Source organism: Procambarus clarkii, chromosome 3, assembly GCF_040958095.1.
Source record: "Procambarus clarkii isolate CNS0578487 chromosome 3, FALCON_Pclarkii_2.0, whole genome shotgun sequence".
Taxonomy (NCBI): domain Eukaryota; kingdom Metazoa; phylum Arthropoda; class Malacostraca; order Decapoda; family Cambaridae; genus Procambarus; species Procambarus clarkii.
In genome coordinates this window covers 18,071,552-18,087,986 of record NC_091152.1, presented here as the reverse complement: position 1 = coordinate 18,087,986, position 16,435 = coordinate 18,071,552, and the positions used below count along the sequence as shown (strand labels likewise).

Below are 16,435 nucleotides of genomic sequence, written 5' to 3'. Positions count from 1 at the left end.
CTAGAGGTGCCCGCTACAACACCCACTAGAGGTGCCCGCTACAACACCCACTAGAGGTGCCCGCCACAACACCCACTAGAGGTGCCAGCTACAACACCCACTAGAGGTGCCCACTACAACACCCACTAGAGGTGCCCGCTACAACACCCACTAGAGGTGCCCGCTACAACACCCACTAGAGGTGCCCGCCACAACACCCACTAGAGGTGCCCGCCACAACACCCACTAGAGGTGCCCACTACAACACCCACTAGAGGTGCCCACTACAACACCCACTAGAGGTGCCCGCTACAACACCCACTAGAGGTGCCCGCTACAACACCCACTAGAGGTGCCAGCTACAACACCCACTAGAGGTGCCCGCTACAACACCCACTAGAGGTGCCCGCTACAACACCCACTAGAGGTGCCCGCTACAACACCCACTAGAGGTGCCCACTACAACACCCACTAGAGGTGCCCGCTACAACACCCACTAGAGGTGCCCGCTACAACACCCACTAGAGGTGCCCGCTACAACACCCACTAGAGGTGCCCACTACAACACCCACTAGAGGTGCCCGCTACAACACCCACTAGAGGTGCCCACTACAACACCCACTAGAGGTGCCCGCTACAACACCCACTAGAGGTGCCCGCTACAACACCCACTAGAGGTGCCCGCTACAACACCCACTAGAGGTGCCCACTACAACACCCACTAGAGGTGCCCGCTACAACACCCACTAGAGGTGCCCGCTACAACACCCACTAGAGGTGCCCGCTACAACACCCACTAGAGGTGCCCGCTACAACACCCACTAGAGGTGCCCGCTACAACACCCACTAGAGGTGCCCGCTACAACACCCACTAGAGGTGCCCACTACAACACCCACTAGAGGTGCCCACTACAACACCCACTAGAGGTGCCCGCTACAACACCCACTAGAGGTGCCCGCTACAACACCCACTAGAGGTGCCCACTACAACACCCACTAGAGGTGCCCGCTACAACACCCACTAGAGGTGCCCACTACAACACCCACTAGAGGTGCCCGCTACAACACCCACTAGAGGTGCCCGCCACAACACCCACTAGAGGTGCCCGCCACAACACCCACTAGAGGTGCCCGCCACAACACCCACTAGAGGTGCCCACTACAACACCCACTAGAGGTGCCCACTACAACACCCACTAGAGGTGCCCGCCACAACACCCACTAGAGGTGCCCGCCACAACACCCACTAGAGGTGCCCGCCACAACACCCACTAGAGGTGCCCGCTACAACACCCACTAGAGGTGCCCGCTACAACACCCACTAGAGGTGCCAGCTACAACACCCACTAGAGGTGCCCGCTACAACACCCACTAGAGGTGCCCGCTACAACACCCACTAGAGGTGCCAGCTACAACACCCACTAGAGGTGCCCGCCACAACACCCACTAGAGGTGCCCACTACAACACCCACTAGAGGTGCCAGCTACAACACCCTCACTGTTGTGTCAGCTGTTGTAGGCAACGGTAGCCACCTCAATATATAATCCAGTAACTGTTCCCTGTATGCTGCCTGTTTGACCGCTCTGACGACACCCGCTGCCTGACTCATGACTCGCTCGCTCTCGTAACTCCGGGACTAACTAACACACTCTCGCTAAATGCCACTTCCTCATCACCAATCCACACACTCCAGGCAGGACGACCTACACGGTGACCACTCTACATAAAGCGGATTTTGAATACCTAAGCGAGCGCTTAAGATGTGGCCTCTGATCCTCAATGACGAACAATGTAATGCAAGGTGCAACACCTCCGCGCAGCCGACTAAGACAAGGACCTTGCAGGTTGGAGCCACCAGTCATTGAAAGTTGCCCAACATGTTGGAGTTTATGTATTAAGACCCACATACACACACACACACACACATACATGCCAAACTGGAAAACGTTCAAAGGTTTGCCACCAAACTAGTACCCGAGCTGAGAGGTATGAGCTACGAGGAGAGACTACGGGAATTAAACCTCACTTCGCTGGAAGACAAAAATAAGGGGGGACATGATCACCACATTTAAGATTCTGAAGGGAATTGATAGGGTAGATAAAGACAGGCTATTTAACACAAGGGGCACACGCACAAGGGGACCCAGGTGGAAAATGAGTGCCCAAATGAGCCACAGAGATATTAGAAAGAACTTTTTTAGTGTCAGAGTGGTTGACAAATGGAATGCATTAGGAAGTGATGTGGTGGAGGGTGACTCCATACACAGTTTCAAGTGTAGATATGATAGAGCTCAATAGGCTCAGGAATCTGTACACCTGTTGATTGACAGTTGAGAGGCGGGACCAAAGAGCCAAAGCTCAACCCCGCAAATACAACTAGGTGAGTACATAAACACACACACAAACACACTAGGGGGCCTCGTAGCCTGGTGGATAGCGCGCAGGATTCGTAATTCTGTGGCGCGGGTTCGATTCCCGCACGAGGCAGAAACAAATGGGCAAAGTTTCTTTCACCCTAAGTGCCCCTGTTACCTAGCAGTAAATAGGTACCTGGGAGTTAGTCAGCTGTCACGGGCTGCTTCCTGGGGTGTGTGTGTGTGTGTGTGTGTGTGTGTGTGTGTGGTGTGTGGGAAAAAAAAAGTAGTTAGTAAACAGTTGATTGACAGTTGAGAGGCGGGCCGAAAGAGCAAAGCTCAACCCCCGCAAAAACACAACTAGTAACACAACTAGTAAACACTAGGACTAGTCAAACGAACCTATGACTATCTGAACCACCAGGTAGTTATCCAACAGTACAAGTCCCTGGTGCGCCCTCCTTGTGAATCCCAGCGCCTCGTTTTCTAAAGGGCAGACATCAACGTTGGAGAAAGTCTATCACAGAGCGGCAAAAAATCATTCCAGAACTGAGTTAACTCTCACACCAGGAAGTGTTGAGGGCCTCTGAGCTAACATTGTCTCAATGTTAGCAGTGTAGACGATGAGTTGATGATGACGTGTTGACTACACCAACACCAGACGATGAGTCGCCGGGCCCCCGGCCCCCCCCTCGCCGGACGCCCCAAGACCCCTCCACCCCCGGCGGGCCCCCGGCTCCCCCCCTCCTGCGGGCCCCCAGGGGGTTGAAAGATTATGTTAGAGCAAGTTTCATAATATGTATGACAACAACCCGGGTTGTGTGAGTGTTGTAGGCCTACACAACACCCCCGACGTGTGTGTTGCAGGCCTACACAACACTCCGGCAAGAGTTGTACCCGCATGTACAGTGTTGTACTCGACAGACAGACCAACAACAACGTACTAATGCAAATCATAACGGTTGTGAGACAGAAGGACGGGTTGGGGGGGAGGGGCACAATTACCAAGGACACTGCAGGAGGCCTAGACGGACGTGGCAGAGAGACAGACAGAGAGACACAGAGACACAGAGACACAGAGACACAGAGACACAGAGACAGAGAGACACAGAGACAGACACAGAGAGACAGAGAGAGACAGAGACACAGAGACACAGACAGAGACAGAGAGACACAGACACAGAGAGACAGAGAGACAGAGAGACAGAGACACAGAGAGAGAGAGAGAGAGAGAGAGAGAGAGAGAGAGAGAGAGAGAGAGAGAGAGAGAGAGAGAGAGAGGAGAGAGAGAGGGGGGGGGGGGGGGAGAGACACATCAACACGTCAATCTTGGGGTCCTTACTGGAAAGGACTTCAGGATAAGAAAGTGGAGGTAACTCCTCCTTCCCTCCCACAACCCAGACCCTCCCTCCCACAACCCAGACCCTCCCTCCCTCCCTCCCTCCCACAACCCAGACCCTCCCTCCCTCCCTCCCACAACCCAGACCCTCCCTCCCTCCCTCCCACAACCCAGACCCTCCCTCCCTCACCCCACCGTTTTAGGTACAGAGAGCAAGTGTTTCCCTGTCCGTGGTTCCCCTGAGCGAGCATCCATGGGGCCCCCATGGCCACACGACCATTGGGGGCCACTCGACCATGGGGGGGGGGCAACACGACCATGGGGGGCGGCACTCGACCATGGGGGGCCACACGACCATGGGGGGGGGGCCACACGGCCATGGGGGGGCCACACGACCATGGGGGGGCGGCACTCGACCATGGGGGCGGCACTCGACCATGAGGGGGGCCACACGACCATGGGGGGGGCCACACGGCCATGGGGGGGCCACACGACCATGGGGGGCCACACGACCATGGGGGGCGGCACTCGACCATGGGGGGCCACACGACCATGAGGGGGGCCACACGACCATGGGGGGGGCCACACGACCATGGGGGGCCACACGGCCATGGGGGGCCACACGGCCATGGGGGCCACACGGCCATGGGGGGCCACAAGACCATGGGGGCCACACGGCCCGAGGAGGCAAGAACAAGCAGGAACAAAAGAGAGTGGCAGACAGCCAAGTGGAACAGTGGGAAAGGGGAGAGCGAGGGGGGGTATAGGGGAGAGCGAGGGGGGGTATAGGGGAGAGCGAGGGGGGGGGTATAGGGGAGAGCGAAGGTGGGGGTATAGAGGAGAGTGAGGGGGGGGGTATAGGGGAGAGTGAGGGGGGGGCGTGAACCAGGGCGGCAGTGTTTACCTCTGGACGACACAGCTACACTCCCTCAGCCACTTCCTGCCCGCCTCCCACAACACTTTTCTACTTATAAAACACAAACACAATATAGACACAGGTACTGGAGCGCCAGTACACAGTGAGCCAGAGCACGCACATAAATCCCCAATAAACATACAAAACAGGTGACTAAATAGCCCTTCCCATGGGGAGCCGGTCGGCCGAGCGGACAGCACGCTGGACTTGTGATCCTGTGATCCCGGGGTCGATCTCGGGCGCCGGCGAGAAACAATGGGCAGAGTTTCTTTCACCCTATGCCCCCTGTTACCTAGCAGTAAAATAGGTACCTGGGTGTTAGTCAGCTGTCACGGGCTGCTTCCTGGGGGTGGAGGCCTGGCGAGGACCGGGCCGCGGGGACACTAAAGCCCCGAATCATCTCAAGATAACCTCCCTCACCACAGAAAGACAACGACAGGACTTAGGAATAAGCTCTACGTTGGTGGAACATAACTGAACACAACTCAAGAGGAAGACGTATCCCCGAGCGCCTATCCCTGGAAACACAAACCGAAACTGTCTCTATTTTCCGCTTGTAACAACTTGTAATAAAGTTGTTACATCTTGGCTTAACGTGTTTATGACGTATTCGAATGTTGTTACAATTTGATATATTGGTTGTTATAACTGGTTAGGTGTTAAAACTTGTTCGAACGTTGTACCAACGTCGTAGTTTCGGTGTGTGTTTGGAGGGTAAAACATGTACAGAACACATAGAACACATGAAAACAGTTCAATATAATATTAAACATGCCCCCCCCCCCACGAAGAACATACAAAAGTCATACACACCTCAAGGCCGGATATACTCAAAAGGCCGGATATACTCAAAAGGCCGGATATACTCAAAAGGCCGGATATACTCAAAAGGCCGGATATACTCAAAAGGCCGGATATACTCAAAAGGCCGGATATACTCAAAAGGCCGGATATACTCAAAAGGCCGGATATACTCAAAAGGCCGGATATACTCAAAAGGCCGGATATACTCAAAAGGCCGGATATACTCAAAAGGCCGGATATACTCAAAAGGCCGGATATACTCAAAAGGCCGGATATACTCAAAAGGCCGGATATACTCAATAGAAAAACATACACATAATACAAAACATACAAACATGAAATATACAATAATAAGAAAAAATATTAAATAAAGGAAACTTTAGTTACAACCCGTCCTCGACCCAAGTCCATTCCATCCAGCGGCCGACCCCACAGACGCATTCATCAATTTTAACATGCTGTCCACACGAAACAGGAATTTTCTCAAATATAAATTAATATTATAATATATTAGCATATTGTGTATATATAGGCATAGGTTAGGTTAGGTGTTTAGGTTCTGTTGGCGATTATTTGTGTTTGTAGTACGTGGGTGAAGCATTTATAGCGTTGTGGTTCGAACACAAGTCGTCAGTGAAGCACTTGTTCCGGAAGTGTTCGGACGTCATCAGTTGTGCAGCCCGTCCTCCAAACAAAGACCTAAAGGTAATTCCATGTACCCGCCAAACCCATGTTAATGAATGAAAAACGGTTTACACAGATTCACAATTTATTTTGTTCAAACACTTCCGGAACAAGTGCTTCACTGACGACTGGTGTTCGAACCACAACGCTGTAAATGCTTCACCCACGTACTACAAATACAAATAATCGCCAACAGAACCTAAACACCTAACCTAACCTAACCTATATATGCACAATATGCTAATATATTATAATATTAATTTATATTTGAGAAAATTCCTGTTTTGTATGGACAGCATGTTAAAATTGATGAATACGTCTGTGGGGTCGACCGCTGGATGGAATGGACTTGGGTCGAGGACGGGTTGAGATGCGAGGCGTGTGTAAAATGTTTCCTATTCATAAATTCAGGATCTGGTGGGTGCATGTTATCACTTTTAGGTCTGTGTCTGGAGGACGGGCTGGATGTTAACACTGCAACACATTCAGCAAAGCAAAAGTCTCGAAGCCCCTGAACAAGATAACAAGTACAGTTTTAAAACACACAGTTACAGCACTTGACTGCTTAGAAAAGTATTTACAAAATAAATATACATCAACCCTAGCCATACATAGCTACCTCACACCACCCAAACCTGGGACAATGAACAGTAGAAAAGTTAAAATAATTACACAAATGATAAGTCCCTAAAACGGAACACATTTTAGCTCAAAGTCTACAAATATACATTGGAAGGCCAGCATAAAACCGGACCCATAATCCAACATGAGAGAGACGTACATTACACGCCCAACCCGGAGAAAAATGTTGAATCCAAGTGACCATACAACACAAACATCCCTCCACTGGAAACAATGCCGCAGGGAAGGGGGGGGGGGGCACAGCGCCCCGTAACTTACACATGCATTTAATTGCCGGTAACTACCCAGCAACTGGAAGAACAGGGAAGCACAACATTGGGACAGGACATGTTATGAAACCATTAAACTATACAACAGACAAATTCACACACATCCACATTGTTCCAATCTACAGTACCACATACATCCGTATGGTACCCAGGCACAGTACCACCATACTGCTGTGCAGTTGCACACACACAGTGTTGTCACACAAACCTTAACACAGCATTAATGGAAGGCGCACGAATAGAGTCATGGCGTGCGCAATCCCAGCGTGCGCGCGCACACACACACACACACACACACACACACACACACACACACACACACACACACACACACACACACACACACACACACACACACACACACACACGAGACAACTGCCACAGCTATACATAACCATGATAACATTCAACAACCCATGGCGGAAAACGCATCACAAACCACAACAGAGCTCCATCTAGATAGAACAGTACAAACAGACAAACAACAATACCATTCACCCCATTATGTGAAACACAAGCCCAACGTAATCAGAACGACCCACACACTCAACTGGAACAACGAACGATTACTCACCAACGTCCCTGAAACCAATTAACACCCAATACACACGGCAACAGAACTTCGGAACCCAACGAACCGAACAACAAAATTACAGTTAAAAATTCCGACGTACCAAGGGGTAGAAACAAGAAGCTACCCCAGACACCCTACCCAACTGAACACACCGCCCCCGCCATTAAACAAATGATTTAAAGATATAGCTACGCCCCAAGACCTAAAAAAAACGACATTAACTACCCTCAATGCACATAGTTATCAGTAAAATGCTCCACCAATCCCTCCCCCCAAGCATCCAACACAATTCCCAACTCGAGTAACGTAACCGACCTTCCAAACCCCAGCCTTCTATCCACATTGTACCTCCCTCCCTCCCGCCTCCCAACCCACACACAATTTTTTTTTTTTTTATTTTTTTTTTTTTGAGATATATACAAGAGTTGTTACATTCTTGTAGAGCCACTAGTACGCGTAGCGTTTCGGGCAGGTCCCTGGAATACGATCCCCGCCGCGAAGAATCCTTGTTACAACCAAGTACACATTTTACTGTTGCGTTAAACAGAGGCTACAGTTAAGGATTTGCGCCAAGTAAATCCTCCCCGGCCAGGATACGAACCCATGACATAGCGCTCGCGGAACGCCAGGCGAGTGTCTTACCACTACACCACGGAGACTGCAATAAAGATAACCCGATAAAACCCAAAATACAGTATTGCGGACCCTGTTACAACGAGCCTCAACACCAAACATCAATATGCGTAAAGGAGTAACACGACGCACGAACGCACAATCGTCCCAGTCATCCAATCCCTCAACCTCGACCGAACTGAGTAAAAATAAAACAGATGAAATACGTTCTCCAGCCGCTCACAAAGGTCACATCCGGCATGATCCTTAATCCCCGCCATCAGCAGCAGACGCTCGTTAGTCGCCAACGACTCTTGTAAATACTGATACAGGATTTCTCTCTGCGATAGAGCTAAAGGAACTTCAAATGGGCCGTTCGCCACACCTCCATCCAAAGAGAGGAGCATCCACACCTCAAAATGAGGAGACGCGTCCTCTACAGCAGGTCTCACCACCATTTGGTCACCACTTGGTCCGGGAGACATCTCCCGTCACGCAGGGTGCAGTTGCGCCTCCACAGATCTCCAGTATCATCTTTTGATACTGGTAATGGCTCAAAAGGGCCACCACTTACGGGCTATTCATGCCCGTGCCACCTCTTGGGTGGCTTAATCTTCATCAATCAATCAATCTCTACAGCAGGGGCGACGAAAGGACTCAATTCCTCATACACCTTCCGACATGTAAAAAGCCAGAACCCCTCCACACGACAAAGCCTCTGAAGGACATCAATTGCACAAGTATAAAACCGAGGCGAGAGAGAGAGACGCATTCTTCCTACACAAAGGCATCTCAACAGAGAGTTAACACGTCTCGCACACAAATATAACCCCAGAGAGAACACACCGTCCTTCTCCAATAGCACCTTCCTAAACGTGACAAAAAATATCGCCAACGCCTTAGGATGTAACAATCCCTCCTCGCAACTTTGGTAAACACAACGTAGACCTTTGTATCGGATAATACCTCCCACCCCACAGGTATCGACACATCCCCTTATTCTTGGCCAATGTACGCCTGTAGACGGATCATTAAGATCACAGTACGGATTACAGGCCATACGTGTGCTGGGTAGTGGTGGGTAGTGGTGGTGCGGAGGGCGGGGGAAGGCGGGGGCAGGGAGATGAAACTCATTACATACAGAAGGCGTCAGTGTTACATCTAGCAGTCACCAAGTACCGTGAATGTTGCATCAAGGTGTCACCAAGTACCGTGAGTGCAGCCTTCCGCACCAGTTGACAGCCATTTATCTGATCCGGAAGGAGATGGTCCACACCTGCTCCCAGCACTGTGTCAAAGCCGTCTCGATTGGCTGTCACACCTGGGATTGTCCTCCACACGTCCCTGTGTCCCCCGGACACAGGGGGACGTCCCGCCGCCTCACCTGTGTCCGGGGGGACACAGGGGGACGTCCCCCCGCACCACCTGTGTCCCCCCGGACACAGGGGGACGTCCCCCCGCACCACCTGTGTCCCCCCGGACACAGGGGGACGTCCCCCCGCACCACCTGTGTCCCCCCGGACACAGGGGGACGTCCCCCCGCACCACCTGTGTCCCCCCGGACACAGGGGGACGTCCCCCCGCACCACCTGTGTCCCCCCGGACACAGGGGGACGTCCCCCCGCACCACCTGTGTCCCCCCGGACACAGGGGGACGTCCCCCCGCCCCACCTGTGTCCCCCCGGACACAGGGGGACGTCCCCCCTCACCACCTGTGTCCCCCCGGACACAGGGGGACGTCCCCCCGCACCACCTGTGTCCCCCCGGACACAGGGGGACGTCCCCCCGCACCACCTGTGTCCCCCCGGACACAGGGGGACGTCCCCCCGCACAACCTGTGTCCCCCCGGACACAGGGGGACGTCCCCCCGCACCACCTGTGTCCCCCCGGACACAGGTGGACGTCCCCCCGCCCCACCTGTGTCCCCCCGGACACAGGGGGACGTCCCCCCGCACCACCTGTGTCCCTCCCGGACACAGGGGGACGTCCCCCCGCCCCACCTGTGTCCCCTCGGACACAGGGGGACGTCCCCCCGCCCCACCTGTGTCCCCCCGGACACAGGTGGGGCGGCGGGCCGGGTAGAGCCGGCCCCAGTCTTGTGCAGCTCTCTACACCAGCGCCTCCACTGCTCATTCTTCTCTGCTAACTCTGTCTGGTGCACAGTATATTGCCTGGTGCACAGTACAAAGCCTGGTGCACAGTACAAAGCCTGGTGCACAGTACAAAGCCTGGTGCACAGTACACGGCCTCATAGCGAGGATCAAGGCAGCTACAGTTCACCAACTGGTCGCCGGTCAGTAGTGGGGCGCCACTCACCACTCTGGCAGAGAGTGAAGTCACTCTCACTGATCTCACTGACACCATTGTCTGACAACAGTATAATATTATGGGTACCGGAGAGGTAGTTCTCTTGTTGCTCTCTTGGTACACGTTACCACACTGTGTGGCAGGGGGTGGAGTGTGTGTGGCAGGGGTGGAGAGAGAGAGAGTGTGGCAGGGGTGGAGAGAGAGAGAGTGTGGCAGGGGTGGAGAGAGAGAGAGTGTGGCAGGGGTGGAGAGAGAGAGAGTGTGGCAGGGGTGGAGAGAGAGAGAGTGTGGCAGGGGTGGAGAGAGAGAGAGTGTGGCAGGGGTGGAGAGAGAGAGAGTGTGGCAGGGGTGGAGAGAGAGAGAGTGTGGCAGGGGTGGAGAGAGAGAGAGTGTGGCAGGGGTGGAGAGAGAGAGAGTGTGGCAGGGGTGGAGAGAGAGAGAGTGTGGCAGGGGTGGAGAGAGAGAGTGTGTGGCAGGGGTGGAGAGAGAGAGAGTGTGGCAGGGGTGGAGAGAGAGTGTGGCAGGGGTGGAGAGAGAGAGTGTGGCAGGGGTAGAGAGAGTGTGGCAGGGGTGGAGAGAGAGAGAGTGTGGCAGGGGTGGAGAGAGAGAGTGTGGCAGGGGTGGAGTGTGTGTGGCAGGGGTAGAGAGAGAGAGTGTGGCAGGGGTGGAGAGAGAGAGAGTGTGGCAGGGGTGGAGAGAGAGAGTGTGGGGCAGGGGTGGAGAGAGAGAGAGTGTGGCAGGGGTAGAGAGAGAGAGTGTGGCAGGGGTGGAGAGAGAGAGAGAGTGTGGCAGGGGTGGAGAGAGAGAGTGTGGCAGGGGTGGAGTGTGTGTGGCAGGGGTAGAGAGAGAGAGTGTGGCAGGGGTGGAGAGAGAGAGAGTGTGGCAGGGGTGGAGAGAGAGAGAGTGTGGCAGGGGTGGAGAGAGAGAGAGTGTGGCAGGGGTGGAGAGAGAGAGAGTGTGGCAGGGGTGGAGAGAGAGAGAGTGTGGCAGGGGTGGAGAGAGAGAGAGAGTGGCAGGGGTGGAGAGAGAGAGAGAGAGTGGCAGGGGTGGAGAGAGAGAGTGTGGCAGGGGTAGAGAGAGAGAGTGTGTGGCACGGGTGGAGAGAGAGTGGCAGGGGTGGAGAGAGAGAGAGAGTGGCAGGGGTGGAGAGAGAGAGAGTGCTCGCCAGACGCAGGAAAGCGGTCAACAGTAACGAGAGTGGGCACACCACAACCCGCCCCAACTTAACATCTCCTGAATCAAGCTGTTCAACAGTCAGTAGCCGTAACGACCAGACTGACAGTCCCCCACTCACCGTGTGACTGTCACACGCTGAGTGGACACGTCCCCGCTCTATTCCTTACCCATGGACACTTTACCTGTGCCTTACTGAGATGAAGTACAACATGACAGGTAGACACACACACGTGGTCGATGTTGTCAATGACAGACACGTGACGTAACAAGGTGGTGTACGCTTGACAGCCATGACGACATTAACATGTGTGTCATAAGGGTAGTAGCCTAACCTAGCCTAGGCTAGCCTAACCTAGCCTAGGCTAGCCTAACCTAACCTAACCAGGTGACTTGTTCTCTGGTCCCAGATGGGGTCATTCGCGGCCCTTAATGACCTCGTCTGGCACTCTCTTGCTCCCACACACTTGGAATATAACTTGTAGTGCTCTTAACAAGCACACTTGTACCGAGAGTGCCACTCTGGATCACTCTTAAATACTCTGAAACACTCACCTTAGAGAGAGAAAGTCCATTGTGGGAATCCTTCACGCAGTATCCAGAAAAAATATATGTAATATCCACAGCACTTGGGTGACTTCAAGAGGACAGTAAGGACCTATCTCACCGGCCTGCCTCCCTCACTCCCTCACACATAATACCTCACAACTGGGCCAGGCCGCACACGGCCGAGAGGAGTGAAGCACACCCACCACCACCACCACCAACACTGGGCCACCAGTGGTGGTGCTGGGACCTTCTCTGGGTTCCTGGGTTGCCACCACTTCCTTTTTCTCGCACCACAACAATTAAATATAATTATGTGATTTGGTCTATAACTTTGGTATCAGTTACATGAGACTATAATACTGGTATTGTGACTAGAGGAGTGGTGTAGCAGTAAGGAGGAGAGGAGAGAGTAGCGAGGCGCGCCTGGGCGCCCAGTGGCTCAAGGTCTTCCTCTACCCCTCACACCACCTCTCTCTGATGGCACCCCCGGTCCTCTGAGTGTAACTCAGCAGTCACAGGTGATGTTGGCGCCTCCCCCCGCACTCATTAAATGATGCACACTCAGCAACACATTCCCCCCCCTCTGGCGTCACTCTGCAACACAATCCTCCTCCCCCCGGCGTCACTCAGCAGCACAATCCTCCCGGCGTCACTCAGCAACACAATCCTCCCGGCGTCACTCACCAACACAATCCTCCCGGCGTCACTCACCAACACAATCCTCCCGGCGTCACTCAGCAGCACAATCCTCCCCGCCCCCGGCCTCACTCAGCAGCACAATCCTCCCGGCGTCACTCTGCAACACAATCCTCCCGGCGTCACTCTGCAACACAATCCTCCCGGCGTCACTCTGCAACACAATCCTCCCGGCGTCACTCTGCAACACAATCCTCCCGGCGTCACTCTGCAACACAATCCTCCCGGCGTCACTCAGCAGCACAATCCTCCCGGCGTCACTCTGCAACACAATCCTCCCGGCGATATATATATATGTCGTACCTAGTAGCCAGAACACACTTCTCAGCCTACTATGCAAGGCCCGATTTGCCTAATAAGCCAAGTTTTCATGAAATAATTGTTTTTCGATTACCTAACCTACCTAACCTAACCTAACCTAACTTTTTCGGCTACCTAACCGAACCTAACCTATAGAGATAGGTTAGGTTAGGTTAGGTAAGGTTGGTTAGGTTCGGTCATATATCTACATTAATTTTAACTCCAATGAAAAAAAATTGACGTCATACATAATGAAATGGGTAGCTTTATCTTTTCATAAGAAAAAAATTAGAGAAAATATATTATTTCAGGAAAACTTGGCTTATTAGGCAAATCGGGCCTTGCATAGTAGGCCGAGAAGTGCATTCTGGCTACTAGGTACGACATATATATATATATATATATATATATATATGTCGTACCTAATAGCCAGAACGCACTTCTCAGCCTACTATTCAAGGCCCGATTTGCCTAATAAGCCAAGTTTTCATGAATTAATGTTTTTTCGTCTACCTAACCTACCTAACCTAACCTAACCTAGCTTTTTTTGGCTACCTAACCTAACCTTACCTATAAATATAGGTTAGGTTAGGTTAGGTAGGGTTGGTTAGGTTCGGTCATATATCTACGTTAATTTTAACTCCAATAAAAAAAAATTGACCTCATACATAGAGAAAAGGGTTGCTTTATCATTTCATAAGAAAAAAATTATAGTAAATATATTAATTCAGGAAAACTTGGCTTATTAGGCAAATCGGGCCTTGAATAGTAGGCTGAGAAGTGAGTTCTGGCTACTAGGTACGACATATATATATATATATATATATATATATATATATATATATATATATATATATATATATATATATATATATATCGTACCTAATAGCCAGAACGCACTTCTGAGCCTACTATGCAAGGCCCGATTTGCTTAATAAGCCAAGTTTTCCTGAATTAATATATTTTCTCTAATTTTTTTCTTATGAAATGATAAAGCTGCCCATTTCATTATGTATGAGGTCAATTTTTTTTATTGGAGTTAAAATTAACGTAGATATATGACCGAACCTAACCAACCCTACCTAACCTAACCTAACCTATCTTTATGCAGGCGATGAGTCACAATAACGTGGCTGAAGTATGTTGACCAGACCACACCCTAGAAATTGAAGGGACGACGACGTTGTCTACCGTAAACCCATGCATAGTGGTGTGTACATTCACTTCTTTTCCTACCATCCTCTTTCTGTTAAGAAAAGTGTCCTCGTCTCTCTCTTCCTCCGCGCTCTACGCCTCAGCGACCCTCAGTTTCTTGATTCTGAAATTGCCTTTATCTACAAATCATTCTCTCGCCTTGGTTATCCTTTGCATTTCATCAACTGTGCCCACTCTCAAGCTAAACGAAATTTCTTTCATCCTAAACCTGCTTCCAACACTAGTAGCACTGTACTAACCCTTCCCTTCATATCTGAACTCAAAACTTTTACCAATACCTTTCGTCCTCTTGACATAAAACTCGCCTTTCGACAAACTAACACACTTCGTAGCAATCTGGTTCACACTGCTCCTCCTGCTTCTAATGCTGCTGGTGTCTACTCTATTTCCTGTTCGTCTTGTCCTCTCCAATACTTTGGCGAAACTGGCCGTACACTGAATGACAGACTTAAAGAACACAAGAGAAGTGTTAAGTCTGCTGACACTAACAATGCTCTCTTCTGCCATGTGAGGGATTCTAATCATCCAATTGATTGGTCTTCCTCCAAAATAATCTTTCCTGCCTCTACTCTACACAGACGCCGTCTTGTAGAATCGGCTCTTATTAACAATGTACCCAACATGAACTTGAGTCCTGGCTTTGTTGCTGTGGACTCTTCCCTTTCGCAGTATATACTCAAATGTTCTAATCTTTCTAACAAACGTGACTTAACATAAGCTTTCCCCCTTCCATTTCTTTCTTTCTCTTTCCCTTTCTTTCTCTCTTCTCCCTTTTTCTGTTCATTGTCTTCTACGCTCCCTTGCTATCCTCTTCTTATTCCTATTACTATCTCCTTCGGTGGTTATAATAGGAGCTGCCTCGGATGGGCCAATATGCCTGCTGCAGTTCTCATTACTACTATCCCCTACACCTGACTTTCCTCCTCAGCTCTCTCTTGCCTATTTAATGCCTGTCCCTACCTGTCCTCATCACAATCGACTTGAGAATGGTCCAGGACGGACCGAAACGTCGTCGTCCCTTCAATTTCTAGGGTGTGGTCTGGTCAACATACTTTAACCTATCTTTATACGTTAGGTTAGGTTAGGTAGCCGAAAAAGTTAGGTTAGGTTAGGTTAGGTTAGGTAGGTTAGGTTGTCGAAAAACAATTCATGAAAACTTGGCTTATTAGGCAAATTGGGCCTTGCATAGTAGGCTAAGAAGTGCGTTCTGGCTACTAGGTACGACATATATATATATATATATATATATATATATATATATATATATATATATATATATATATATATATATATATATATATATATATATATATATATATATATATATATATATATATATAAATTTAGGGGTACCACCACTGGTGCAATTGAAGGGACCCACATCCTCGAGGAAGAAAATAAAGAGTGTTCAGAATTTGGGATCATGAATCCCAATGGAGTCTCTTGGGTATTCCGGTAGTATTTCCTTAACTAATTCACCTATTGCACTCGTCGAGGATAAGAATGCCAGCAATGTTAACTGTGTCGCCTTGCGAATACCTATACCCCCCGAGTCTAACTGGGAGCGTTGCTTGGTCCCACTGGTCATCTTACAGGGAGAGGTTTTTATGATGAAGACATCATAAGAAGGAAGGTGAAACGCCATGCAACCTCTGAAGAGACAACTAACACAACACCTGTACCCCCCTATTAGACTATTTTACAGGAACTTCTTTTCCACAGCTCATAAAACGGAGGAAAGGGTCCTGAAAGATATTGTTAATAGAAACGTTATCCCTACAGACAAAAATCAGAAGATACAATTGACGATTTACTATAAAACCAAGAAAACTGCCAACCTACTCATGAGAAACTCTCCAGACACAAAGCAGAACGCTTTGAAAGAGACCAATGTCGTCTATGCCTTCAAATGCCCACTCGGGGACTGTAAGCCTCAAAGAACTCAGTATATAGGCAAGACAACAACATCTCTTTCCAGGCGATTAACGATGCATAAGCAACAGGGCTCCATTAAGGAACAT

The 16,435-nt window shown here is 50.6% G+C and overlaps 1 protein-coding gene across 1 annotated transcript in view; it reads right to left on the bottom strand.

Annotated features, from left to right (window-relative positions):
• LOC123760884 (carbohydrate sulfotransferase 4) overlaps positions 1-12,648 on the bottom strand; it is a 112,238-nt gene extending 99,590 nt beyond the window's left edge. The window contains exon 1 of the mRNA XM_045746684.2: positions 12,210-12,648. Coding sequence (XP_045602640.2) covers positions 12,210-12,229 — 20 coding nt within the window. The 5' untranslated portion in view covers positions 12,230-12,648. The remainder of the gene's footprint in view (positions 1-12,209) is intronic.
• Positions 12,649-16,435: the final 3,787 nt, after the last annotated feature.